General features: G+C 35.5%; 1 protein-coding gene across 1 annotated transcript in view; it reads right to left on the reverse strand.

The window, feature by feature from the left end:
- The window catches only part of jus (julius seizure), a 470,955-nt gene that overhangs the window by 50,925 nt on the left and 405,559 nt on the right, over positions 1–14,471 (reverse strand). Inside the window, exon 5 of the mRNA XM_067128685.1 lies at positions 5,676–5,822. Coding sequence (XP_066984786.1) covers positions 5,676–5,822 — 147 coding nt within the window. The remainder of the gene's footprint in view (positions 1–5,675; positions 5,823–14,471) is intronic.

Below are 14,471 nucleotides of genomic sequence, written 5' to 3' on the forward strand. Positions count from 1 at the left end.
AAATTTAGGAATAGGAAGACGAGAAAAAAGGAAAAAAGACAAAGGGAACACAGGAGGAGATCTTCCTTTTTACAGTGACAGTAAAAGCACCGTCTCTCTCCTTCCTCCTCCTCCTCCTTTCTTCTCTCTCTCTCTCTCTGTCTCTCCTCTCCTTCCATGACCTTTAAAAGGTCCTGATTTATTTATGATTAAAGGGATGCGCATCCTTTCCTCCTCCCAAGCAGCATCCAGGTGAGAAGGGACGCCTCTCTCTCTCTCTCTCTCTCTCTCTCTCTCTCTCTCTCTCTCTCTCTCTCTCTCTCCTGTGCCTGCAATCACTAACCTCGCATCCTGCTGGTTGCAAAAGGTCAGGTATGTTTCGGACGACTTTTTATTCTGTAGGTTTGCATTTAAAGTCATTTTCGCCTTTTCTTTATGAGTATTTAAGGTATGTGGTGTACATCTTTATTTATGTCCATACAGGCACACACATATATATGTATGTGTAAATATATATACATACATACATACATATATATATATATATATATATATATATATATATATATATATATATATATATATATATATATATATATATATTTATATATATATAATTTGCCAGAAAGATTATGCCCAGGAAACCAACGACAAATGTATATAATCCCATTTCAGTTAAAGTTTTCTCAAAACGAAAATCATAAACCACATAAGTAAACACTTTCATTTACAGTATCCAAGCGAAAGTAATTAATTCATGGTAATTTCATCCGAAAAATAATACGATTGTTTATTGTAAATTGCAGGAGGAGGAGGAGGAGGAGGAGGAGGAGGAGGAGGAGGAGGAGGAGTTAATGGCCTGAGTTGGGGTCCTATCCCCCCCACCCCCTTGGCTAAGTGACTCATAATTGCCACGAATCTTGTAAAACCGTCCAGTGTACCTCTACAAAAAAAAAAAAAAAAGAATGATGTATATAAGACACATGCGCGCCTTTACGCACACAAGCGTACGTACACGCAATAGGTGTTCATGTATCTATACAAACTTAACTGGGCATAAACAAACACTACATTTATAGGCTCTATAAACACGGAGCTCGCGTATATCGTATAGATTTTGCTTACGCAGGTACACAAATTTATGGATATGTTTCAGATACTCTGGTTGTTTATACAATTATACGCATTATTATTATTATTATTATTATTATTATTATTATTATTAAGAAGAAGAAGGAGGTGGAGCCTAGGATATAAAATTATATGTCTAAGGTACTCTGGATGTTTGTATATAATACGCATAATTATTATTATTATTATTATTATTATTATTATTATTATTATTAATATTATTAAGAAGAAGAAGAAGATGAAGCCTAGCATATAAAATTACATTTGTTATACCATACACAGGCACATGCGTAAATCAACGAACACGACACCACTACTGTATGTGCCTTCAAATACACGAGTCAATGTGAAGCACAAACGGCTCACGCATGAACACGCGTATACGCAAAAACAATAATTATCGAGAAAGCCACTTCTGCGCAAACCTATTGACAGTATTTATTCTTACCTTCTCGAAGGTTGCTATGAAAACCGGGCTTCAAAGGTTAGTCAGACTTCGCCTGAATGTTGTTGCTGGTGGCCTTTGCATGACTGCCGGCCATAAGAGTTTTTTTTTTTTTTTTAGGGAGGGGTGGGGAGGGGAAACGTGGCGTGCCTGGACCTAACACGGCCCCGGGGTGGGGGAGGGATAAGTTCACGCCAGCCAGCTATCCAGCTATCTAGCTCTTCGCTTCTCATCGCTAGCCTGAATATACATTTCGGCTATACTCTCATTCAGTTTTGGCTATTTCCTTTCGCTTTTCGTCTAAACAATAACACTTCCATGGCCATTCTCTCTTTAATAAAAGCTACGAATGCCACTAGCTTGCTGGCTATTCTACTTGCCTTTAAAGCCCAATCAATTAACAAAATTAATAGCTATTCTCTTCTTCTCTAAGTTATTCAGTGATCAATCACTGATCACTTTCAATCTCACAAACAAGACAGCGACTGCTAATGCCTATTCACTTTCATTTCCGGACGAAATCAACTTTATAATTTGGGCTACTCTCTCTCTCTCTCTCTCTCTCTCTCTCTCTCTCAGCTAATCAATGATAATCTCTTGTTTATTCTCGTATTCAAAAGAGATCACTACCTTGAACGATACAATTCTACGCTTTCTTTCATAAATTTCCAGGTAATTCTACGAAGAATGTGTTTACTGTTCTCTCATAATCTCGCACATTACTGAACGATGTACCTGCTAGTTATTTGCTCATTATTTGCTAATTATTTGGACATTGTTAACCAATTATTTGTTCGCAGAGTACACCAGGCAGAGACTTCTTGTTCATACACTCATTTGACCAACGAGGGTCCCGTCATAATTTACTGTCTGTTCTAATATTTACAGGCAATCTAATCCAGTACTGAGAAACAAGCATATAAAAAGGAAGAAGTAAAGAAGTATGTATATATATATATATATATATATATATATATATATATATATATATATATATATATATATATATATATATATATATATATATATATATATATATATATAATTACTATTTACAAAACCCAGAAAATATTCAAAGCCACATTTATGCATTAAATTTCTTCAGGATCGACGATTTAACCTAGTTAAGGGAATTTACACAACGCACACACACACACACACACACACACACATATATATATATATATATATATATATATATATATATATATATATTATATATATAAAAACACGTGTCTGTGATAATAATAGGTTACATATATTATACACGCGTACATCATATTGTTAAAAGAAATTTAAGGACTAACTAGCTGACATTATAACTGAACAAGAGAGAGAGAGAGAGAGAGAGAGAGAGAGAGAGAGAGAGAGAGAGAGAGAGAGAGTTTTCATAATCCTTTTGCCTTAAAAGAAGGCCACGTCCTAATTCAGTGCAGTCTACCCAACTCACACCAACCATCCGTCACATGTTCGGTATCTCTCTAATTAACGAAAGCGCCTTCAAGCACCAAAAGAAAGCAGCCAAGCAGTAACCACCACCACCCACAGCAGGCGCTTGAAGGCACCATATCGCTTTGGACGCTAATAACTCGCACTGCAAGCAAGCAAGCCACCTACTTAGATCACGCACATACCTACCTGTCTGCACCTGACGTGGGGCAAAGTGGGCCAGGTTGGTTGCAAGCAGAAAGGTGCATGTCAAGTCAAGCAATGACCATGATTGAAGTACTGGTGTCAGAGAGAGAGAGAGAGAGAGAGAGAGAGAGAGAGAATCTATCCATCAATAGTAGATAAAAAATCAATCACTATATAAAACCTCTTCCGGTTACTGCATTCGAAAGTTATAATCCCTCAAAATCGAGGTCAAGTCAGGTCAGGTCAAGCTAGCACGTACTGGACGTTCACAAAACAAGGTCATGCACCGACATTCTTGAAATGCTAATGGCACCAGTCTAAGACCTCACCCTCAAGAGATCTAGTGACGTCATACTAAGAGTTATAATGAGATCTCGTGACGTCATACTAAGGGTTACTATAAGATATTAATGGCGCCATGTACGTTATATGAACAGCCTTGATGTCATACGAAACTCCCGTTATATAATGAATGACGTCATGAAACGACCACCCTTGGAAAATTGCCAAATTTTTGTTCTGGGACCTACTAGTTACAACGTACGACGTTATACAAAAAGTATCCCAAAAATAGTTTGCCGTCATGCTAACATACCCCCTTGACAAATGACTTTAGAATGTCCCACTATAATTGCATGACACAGCAAGCACATGACAGAACCAAGATGGCGGATATATAGTGACTAACATACCACACACACACACACACACACACACACACACACACACACACACACACACACACACACTAACACGTTCATGACACGGATTGCAAATGGTGGAAATGATTCTTCATTACACCACCAACACGTAATGCAAAGTCGAGTGTACAATAACATGGTCATGAATTATAGGAAAATTGATCTAAGAAGATTTCGAAAATGTTTGACGATGCTTTTTCAATTATTTTTACGTAATTCTGTAAACAGATGAGAAAATAACACGTAAAAGCACTTTAACTGGTCATGCCTACTTGGCAAACAGCTCACGAGAAAAGAGAGTGGTGCAACTTCCGTTACAACTGTTATGAAACGGATTGTGATTTCACAACGTAAGGAAATCGAAAATCAAAGCTGCGTGATATTTTGTTGGGGACGATAAGCAACTCGGCTAAAAAAAAAATCCTCTGATATATAGAGAATTGATTTAACATCATGTATGGATTACCATACATTCTATTTCACAAACATGTGAAAATGGCGACTTCACAATGAAACACAATCTTTAAAACATCTGCAGTAACAATCGTAAGACATCAGATCAAGTATTGTACCTGTCCGACTACAAAATAAATACACTTACCTGGTATAGAGAAAGTATGGAATACAATATTAAATACACAACATACACATAATTTCCTAATGATTGTACAAAACTTTCACTAAAAAAGCACACATAACTCTGGAATGCCAAAGACTTTCACTTTGGAAGCCATATATCTTACACCCTAGAGTGTACAGAATTTTCACTCTGGAAAGCCCATATCTTACACCTTTGGAATAAACAAACCTTTCACTCTGGAAAACCCAAACTATCAAACTTTGGAACGAATAGACCTTCCTCTCTGGAATGGCAAACACCTCCACCCTGGAAAGCCCACTTACACTCTGGAACGAACAGACCTTCCAATCTGGAAAGTTCATATCTCACACTCTGGAGCGAATTGACCTTCCACCCTGGAACGCAGAGAACTTTGGCACTGGAAGGCCCACTCACACTCTGGAATGCACAAAACTTCCACACTGGAATGAACCAAACTTAACTCTAGAAAGCCCATATCTGACAATTTGGAATGAACAGAACTTCCACTCTGGAAAGCCTATATCTCACACTGGAATGTACATAACTTCCACACTGGAATGAACAAAACCTCACATTGGAAGGCCCATAACTTAAACTCTGTAATGTACAATACTTCACTCTGGAGAGCCCATATCTTAGACTCTGTAATGCACAATACTTCAATCTGGAAAGCCCATATTTTAAACTCTGTAATGCACAATACTTCACTCTGGAAAGCCCATATCTTAAACTCTGTAATGTACAATACTTCACTCTGGAGAGCCCATATCTTAAACTCTGTAATGCACAATACTTCACTCTGGAAAGCCCATATCTTAAACTCTGTACTGCACAATACTTCACTCTGAAAAGCCCATATCTTAAACTCTGTAATGCACAATACTTCACTCTGGAAAGCCCATATCTTAAACTAATGCACAATACTTCACTCTGGAAAGCCCATATCTTAAACTCTGTAATGCACAATACTTCACTCTGGAAAGCCTATATCTTAAACTCTGTAATGCACACTACTTCACTCTGGAAAGCCCATATCTTAAACTCTGTACTGCACAATATTTCACTCTGGAAAGCCCAATCTTTCTCGTACCTTTCGCAAAAGCCATCCACACTTCGCACAAATAATAAACAAGAAGAAGAAGACCTCTCGGGGCTCTGACATCTCCAGAAAGGCAGCCCTTACCTGCTACGCAGTGGCCGTTGACGTAATCTGTGATGGGATAATCAACGGGACAAACGCAGATGCTTTTGCTTGTGTCGCAATAACTGCGCTCCAGGCCCGAGCAAGCTGCATTTTCCGTACACTGGATCTGCTCGTCCTCAAGGGAGTCTGCGGGAACACGGAAGAGAGAGGAGAAAAAGTTAGTATGGATGGTAACGGTAGGTTTGGTGCAAAGTGGAATGGTAAAACACATTTTTATGAACTTACACACTCGTGTAAAGAATGCAAGACTAGGGTTTATGATTGGATGGAAGATGAAACAACAGTGCTGAAATGTAGACTGAGACTGTAAGTTTGCTTCACAATAAAATTCATTTTAAAAGCTACACACACAATTACAAATACATTAATATATTCATGCATGTACTGTACTTGCCATATCTTGCATGTTTGGGAATTTCTGCATGTTTGTCCACGTAAAAATGCTAATTATATACTAACAGTGACACAAACATCTTTATAAACATGTTACATCATAAGCACACACGAATATTGATCTATTTCTTCACTGATTAGTCACTAATAACGAAATATTTCACCTCAGCCTCTTCCACAGGTACAAAGACTGTTACAGACTGCTGCCCCAGGAATGGGCACTCGCTCTGGCATAAGGCCACATTAAACTAAAACGAGAAGAAGAAACCCCAGGTCTCTTGGCTGTGACCTCGTCTTCTTCTACAACTCAGTGATTCCTTTTCCTTCTACAACCAAGCACTGGAATTCTCTTCGTACGTTTGTTTTCCCTTCCTTCTACCATCACCCTCTTGTCAGAAAACCAATGTTTTCTACAATTTTCTTTCGTTCTTCCTTCTATTTTCTTCTCTGGCGTTATTAAATCTCGCATTCCCCTCAAGAATAATCGGCGTTAATACCTCTCCAGGTTGCTAATATTCTCGGCTCTATCGATTGCATACCAAAGCTGCCTGGCTAAAAAAATTCAGTCCTACATGTGGAAATGGAATTGCAACTGAAAAATTCAAGACACAAACATTCTTTAGTAATTTGACATGCAGCTTTAGTATATAAAATGTTGAAGTACTGGCTAAGTATTATATCAAGACTCAGTAACTAACATAATATATATATATATATATATATATATATATATATATATATATATATATATATATATATATATATATATATATATATATATTTACACACACACACACACATATATATATATATATATATGTATGTCTGTGCATTAGAGAGAGAGAGAGAGAGAGAGAGAGAGAGAGAGAGAGAGAGAGAGAGAGAGAGAAGAAGAAGAAGAAGAAGAAGAAGAAGAAGAAGAAGAAGAAGAAGAAGAAGAAGAAGAAGAAGAAGAAGAAGAAGAAATCTTTCAGCCTAAAATTAGCATGGCCAACCGAACGTAAGTTCACCCCTCTGGAAAACAGAAGAAAAAAACAGACAATTTAAAATGACCTTTTCTATTCCTTACCCAAAGAACACTAACAGAAATTCAGTCCTTCCTGTAAGCAATGTTTACAATACTGATGAAAATTCAGACCCTCCTCTAATCATGTTTACATGTTTACGATAGTGTTTGCGTTAATGATTGCGCGAAAGTTTGCCTAATTTCTTTTTTCATTTATTTTTACTAGGTGAAGCCGCCATTAATAATTAAATGACTGTTTACACTAATATTCAAAATAATCTTCCACGCACCCAAGAAGTTTGCTCATGTCAACATAATGCTTTATATTTTTAAGTAAATAAAAAAACAAACAAACACACACATTCTTCATTATCCGTAATGCAACTCCATCTTTTCCAATATCCGTAAGCCAACACTCCATTATCCGTCATCTTAAATTCTCTCTGATATCCCTAATCTCTATCATTATGAAAGGTCTGCTATCCGCTTTGCACAGTGTTCATGCTCAAGCAATAATTAAGCCTATTTATTCTGGAATAAGAGTAACTGTACGTTTTCTATGATTTTACTGAATTCTTCAACATACGGAATCTTATTTTCATCCTAACTTATATTAAGTATGAGTAACGTTTACAGGATGTTAATAAATGCAGTTTTACTCTTTAATTATCGCTTACGCTGAAAACACAAACATGTATAGTACAAAGACTCTATATTAGTAAAAAAAAAAAGAAAACACAAACATGTACAAAGACTATATTAATAAAAAAAAAAAATAATGACTGGCTCAGTAGAAGAAATGACTTTGAATACGAAAATTGACAAACAAACAAAATGCATCGCAAAAAAATACAGAAAAGTTTCCAGGAAAAGACAGAAAGAAAACGTTTTCCAGGATTAATCATCAAAAACAAACGTTATCTGTAAACGTTCTTTTGTACGATTTTGTTGACAGACCAAACGTGACTTAAGGAACGGGTCCATTCACTGCAATTTCCGCCATTCAAGCCGTGAGCAGTTGGAACTGGACGTGTTTGCTTGCAGAAAAATAGAGTAAAGGTTACTCAGTAAAACATTTCTTTTGTTAAACCGTCAAATTGCTAGCGCTAGCAGTGTTCCAAAACTATTGTTAAGGCGGAGGATTCAACTTGTATTTGAAAGAAAAATTAATCATGTTTTATACACTACGAAGAGGAAAATAAAAAAATAAAACTAACACACATTATACGTTTGTAGTGTTCCAAAACGCTTGTTAATGGATGAAACTTGTAGTCTGAAGGGCAGATCAATAAAGTTTTAAACATTACGAAGAGAGAGAGAGAGAGAAAAAAAAAACACACACACTATACATTGCAACTACAAATACGATCTCACAGTAAACAACAAACAGATTAACATTACTCAATGACACAACATCTGTACGATCTTTCATCTACAAAGTGAATTTGGTAAATGATTAAACTGGAGCTACAAAAACAAGGGTCAACAACAACCGTAATTTTTTTAAGGAAAAAGAATTATACAAAAAAATAAAGTTCTACGTATTCTTTACAGTTTTTGGCCAGCTTCCAAAACCACTCAAGTTTCACATTTTAGTTCTGTTGCCTAATGGAGAGAGAGAGAGAGAGAGAGAGAGAGAGAGAGAGAGAGAGAGAGAGAGGACTTACGTCTCGTCTGCTGTTTTTCCTTCAAAGCGTTGAAATACCTGAATATTTCACAGCTTCTTCTGTAGGTTATACAATAACAAATGTGTGTGCGTCTCTCTCTCTCTCTCTCTCTCTCTGTCTTCAAGAAGAGGAGAGTAAAGACGCGTATTTGTTAGCCATTAAACGAACGTATCTCCCTATACGATCCCGTAAGGCGACGCCATCATCTCCAATAAACTACGTGGGTCAGCATTTAATGGGAATTAATGGGGCCATGACCTCCCATTAACCAATGGTTTAACTGATCTTTAAAACGGCCTTAGATTCATTATGTGTTTCGTTGTCGTTGAGAGTATAAGACTGTTGCTTCAGACGGAGTTCAGACAATTTGGCTACATAAAAGCAAACCATCACTTACCACTGATGAGATATACGCAGGGTTAACTGTGACTACACAAGGTCAATCTGAAATATAATTTTTAAGTGTGCATTTCATATAAAGACAAACTTCATCATGGACAATTCTGGGTCATTTAGAGAAACTCTTGAGACTGTAACAGTCAATCTGAAAGTATATACATAATATACAGTATAATATACAGTATATACATATACATATATATATATATATATATATATATATATATATATATATATATATCATTCTATCTTCTATAATAATATCCGAGTGGATCTTATTTAACCTCCCCAAGGTGACAGTAGGGGAGACATGACACAGCCACCCACCCCCTGCAAACCGGTTTGTCCGGCCCGGGTGGAGGCGGGGTAGGTAGGGAACGGGAGGGTAGGAGAGAAATCCACCCTCCTCCTACAGACCTTTTTGTCCTCCCCGGGTGAGGGCGGTGTCGTTAGGGGATCTGGAGGGTACGGGAGGCAGCAGTGCCGAGTTCCAGAGCGCGCTAGGCGCGCCAACAAGTTCATATCTCAATATTCTTTCGTTCTCTTTGCACACGTCAATATACAAATAACCCCACAGCCCCCAAATTATCATACATTTACGAATTGCAGGTTTGCAAGCGTAGGTGCAATAAATAACTCATACGGGACCCATACAGGTAACAAACGGCTTCTGGTGCGGTACTCATTAGGAAAAAAAATAGGAAAGTGATGAGAAACACGCAAGTACTTTTTTGTTTTTATACCTGACGGCGCACCTGTGAATCACACGACATAGGTGAAAATAAAAATAAAAAAGTGCATGACAATATTTTGTTAATTTGCAAAGGAGGCAAATTGCTTTTGAATTTGTAAAACGGCGTTTAGTGTTCTTTTATTCTCAGTAATATATATACCTATTTATAAATAAGGGAATCTAAATGCCACGTAGTTATTGCATAAATATGTGTATTATTTAATAGCATAGCATTGTTTACATATGCATAAAATTACTTAATGTTTCAGTAAAGGGATCGAGACTACATTTAAATGAGAGAGAGAGAGAGAGAGAGAGAGAGAGAGAGAGAGAGAGAGAGAGAGAGAGAGAGCCACCTTTTACCCTGATGATCTTTGCCAGTCATGCTGCTATAAGAACCGGAAAGAGAGAGAGAGAGAGAGAGAGAGAGAGTCAGCCCTTTTATCCTGATGATCTTCGTCAGTAATACTGCTAAAAGAACACTCCTTTTTTTCAATTATACTAAAATACGTTGGCAGGAAGCCTTACTTTTTAAGTTAGTGAGTCTACAATACCTCATGGTAAGAAATTACTGGCTTGGCGTTACTTATTGAGATTAGAGTTGTCATAGATCTTATTTTAAAGGAATGAAAGACCTTTCAAGTGGTAATAACTTACACAGTACATTAATGAAAGTCTCAGTTTTCGTGAATTTACATGACCATATATAATGGGTATTGTATTACATACGTTCATGTAAATGTACGATAAAATCATATATAATAAAATATAGAGAGCATATTCTAAAGTATATGTTTTCAGAACATATGTCCACACGCGCTCGTTCGCCCACGCACGCACACACACACCCACACACTTCTTTAAGGGCCAAAAGATAAACGAGCAATTCGGACCGTGTCTCATCAATGCATTTTATGAAGTGAAATTTACAAAATAAAATTTAAAAAACCTCAATATCTAATTCCGAACAAGTACATCGCAACAACATCCCATTCAATTCTCTTTGTATTTGATTAATTTTCTTACATTTTTGTATATTTATTTATTAATTTGTTAATTCTATTTTCTTTTTAATAAGTGATCTCTTCTTTCTGTATTTCCCATTACCTTCAGTAACTTCTTTAAAATGAATACCATACAGTATGCTTAGAAAGCTTAAATTTCAAGCCAATGGCTCCTGTTGTTGGTTGTTCCATACGAATAGGGGTCATCTTCTGAATAATAATAATAATAATAATAATAATAATAATAATAATAATAATAATAATAATGCATATTCTCTGGAAGACTGAAATTCAAGTCAAGGGCCCCTGTGGTGGACTTGTTCCATGTGAATAGAGTTCATCTTCTGAATAATAATAATAATAATAATAATAATAATAATAATAATAATAATAATAATAATAATAATAATAATAATAATGCATATTCTTTGGAAGATTGAAATTCAAGTCAATGGCCCCTGTTGTGGACTTGTTCCATATGAACAGGGGTCATCCGAATATAATAATAATAATAATAATAATAATAATAATAATAATAATAATAATAATAATAATAATAATAATAATAATTACGAACAAGTCCTGCTTTATATAAAAGCATATTTTGCGAGTAAATTCTTGGCTGCATAATACTTACAAAGACCTCTTAATTTATCAGCCAAAAAAAATATACTTAGCTTTAATTACTGATAACCATATCACTTGATATCAGCAGAGAAAGCAGTAAATATTCTCCCTCCCTCTCTCTCTCTCTCTCTCTCTCTCTCTGCTTATTATGACAAATTTTGACTTGAATTGGACCACAGGGGGAACTGATTTTGTCATATAATAATAATAATAATAATAATAATAATAATAATAATAATAATAATAATAATATTATTATTATTATTATTATTATTATTATTATTATTACTGTAACAAATTAAGTTGCAATAAACCAAAGAGCCCCTTTAATACTGAACTGAATATGTATGTATGTCTGGATGCATGTATGTATGCATGTATGTATGTATATCTAAAGTCTGCATGCATGTATGCATGTATAACTAGTGTCTGTATGTAGGTATGTATGCATAACTAGTTTAAATACATACCCAGATCAATCCCGTCACATGATGGACGCACAACTAGAAATCTGTCAGAGAGAGAGAGAGAGAGAGAGAGAGAGAGAGAGAGAGAGAGAGAGAGAGAGAGAGAGAGAGAGAGAGAGAGGATTCTTCAGACCCTCCCAATCTGCTAATCGATTCCCAATGTAACACAAACCACCACAAACGACTAACGACCAGCTTCTAATCCCAAGAAGAGCCGTGTGTCGACGAGGTATTAAATGGCTCCCTCTGGGAAGCGAATATGTCGGATCCTGGTAATACGTTTCGTTCTGCGTTACGTAATCGACAGATGAAGGGGAGGGGGCAGGGTGAGAACCAAAGGGGTGGGGGTAGGAAGGGAGGGAAGGGGAGGGGGATATTTCAAAGCTCATTATCTTTCAAAGTGATTTCCAGATAGACGACAGAGACGAATTAACGGAAATGGCGGTGAATGTGAATTGTAATGCCAAATTTAGCTGCTTGTTATGAATGATACATACATACATACATACATACATACATACATACATACATACATACATACACACACACACACACACACACACATATATATATATATATATATATATATATGCATATATATGTGTGTGTGTATGGTGGAGAGAGAGAGAGAGAGAGATAGAGAGAGAGAGAGCGGTAAGACCTCAATAAAAACAAATAATTAAAAACCATTCTTAAATCTAAGCAGAAGATAACCTGCACACGAGAGATTATTTAATAAACACGAAAAACCTGAACACATCAGATATATATATATATATATATATATATATATATATATATATATATATATATATATATATATATATATATACTGTATATATATATATATATATATATATATATATATATATATATATATATAAACAAAATACCTTAAAATACACACAATCACCTCAGTAATGGTAGCCAAACTGAAATCATAATACATCACCTTTCCGTTAAAAAAATAAAAACTACACTCGATTACTTCGAGATTCCTCGGAAAATCTCGCCACACAGTCGGGGTAACTTATGAAATCATTAGTTCCGGCGGAGGATAATATTATAGCGCCGAGCTTTCTAGTTAATTACAAGGCGTTCTTTTTTTTTTTTTACATAAGACAAAGGCCGTTGCTCTTGGCTGAGGACACTCGCATATATATCTTTGAGTCTCGCCGCAATCGAAGACGTTTTCTTTGATTAAGGCTTTTATTTGTTCTTTGTGATGATGTGACGTGATTAATATAGTTATTCGGACGTGTTATTTTTTTTTTTTTTGTGATGGTATGACGGGATTAACATAGTTATTCGGACGTGTTAATTTTTTTTGTGATATGACGGGATTAATATAGTTATTCGGACGTGTTAATTTTTTTTTGTGATGATATGACGGGATTAATATAGTTATTCGGACGTGTTAATTTTTTTTTGTGATGATATGACGGGATTAATATAGTTATTCGGACGTGTTAATTTTTTTTGTGATGATATGACGGGATTAATACAGTTATTCGGACGTGTTAATTTTTTTTTTGTGATGATATGACGGGATTAATATAGTTGTTCGGACGTGTTAATTATTTTTTTGTGATGATATGACGGGATTAATATAGTTATTCGGACATGTTAATTTTTTTCTTGTGTGTGTGCTGATATGACAGGATTAATATAGTCATTCGGACGCTTTGAACTTCGGCGTTCAAACGCGTTTTATCTACTAACTTTGTTTGTGATATTTACATTGCTTGGAGATTATGAGATAATTTATGTTTTCTTTCAGATGATATCCGCATTTACCCTTGTAATACACACTCTTCCACCAATTAAACACTACTTATTTTTTTTAAAGCGAGTTGCAGAAATAGAATTATTATCTAAAGGAAACATTAAATTGAAAAACATAAAAGAAAGAAAACTTGTTATCTTTAAAATGACAAAACTTACACACAAAAGTAATTGGTTAAAAAAAACCGACAAATTGCTTCAACACTAAAAATAATGTATTTACCTCACACATAAAAATAAAGTAAAAAAGGAAGAAAATTTAAATACTAAAAAAAACTGTATTTACCTAAAAAAATGAAGTTAAAAAAAACGTTTCCTTAAAAAAAAAAAAAAAAACACGAAACAAACGTTGCGTAAAAACGCTTGGGGGAACCATCTAATTCTTGGCTGTCGAGACCTGACGATTCCCCACTTAAGTAAACGACGGTGCTATAATGCTCGTCAGCCAAGCTTGTTAAAGCCAATGGAAGTATTTCTCCTGACAAAAAGAATCCTGAATCTTGCCCAACACCTTCCTTGATCTCTCTCTCTCTTGATATATACACCTCTTATTAAATTTTACTTTTTCTTATCAGTAGTTATTAGCATTTCTCCCTCTCTCTCTCTCTCTCTCTCTATTTATAACCTTCTTATTAAATAATTTTATCTCTTCTTATCAGTAGCAGCAAGACTGGGAGTTGGCCTCTCTCTCTCT

This window comes from Macrobrachium rosenbergii, chromosome 27 (genome assembly GCF_040412425.1).
Source record: "Macrobrachium rosenbergii isolate ZJJX-2024 chromosome 27, ASM4041242v1, whole genome shotgun sequence".
Lineage (NCBI taxonomy): Eukaryota > Metazoa > Arthropoda > Malacostraca > Decapoda > Palaemonidae > Macrobrachium > Macrobrachium rosenbergii.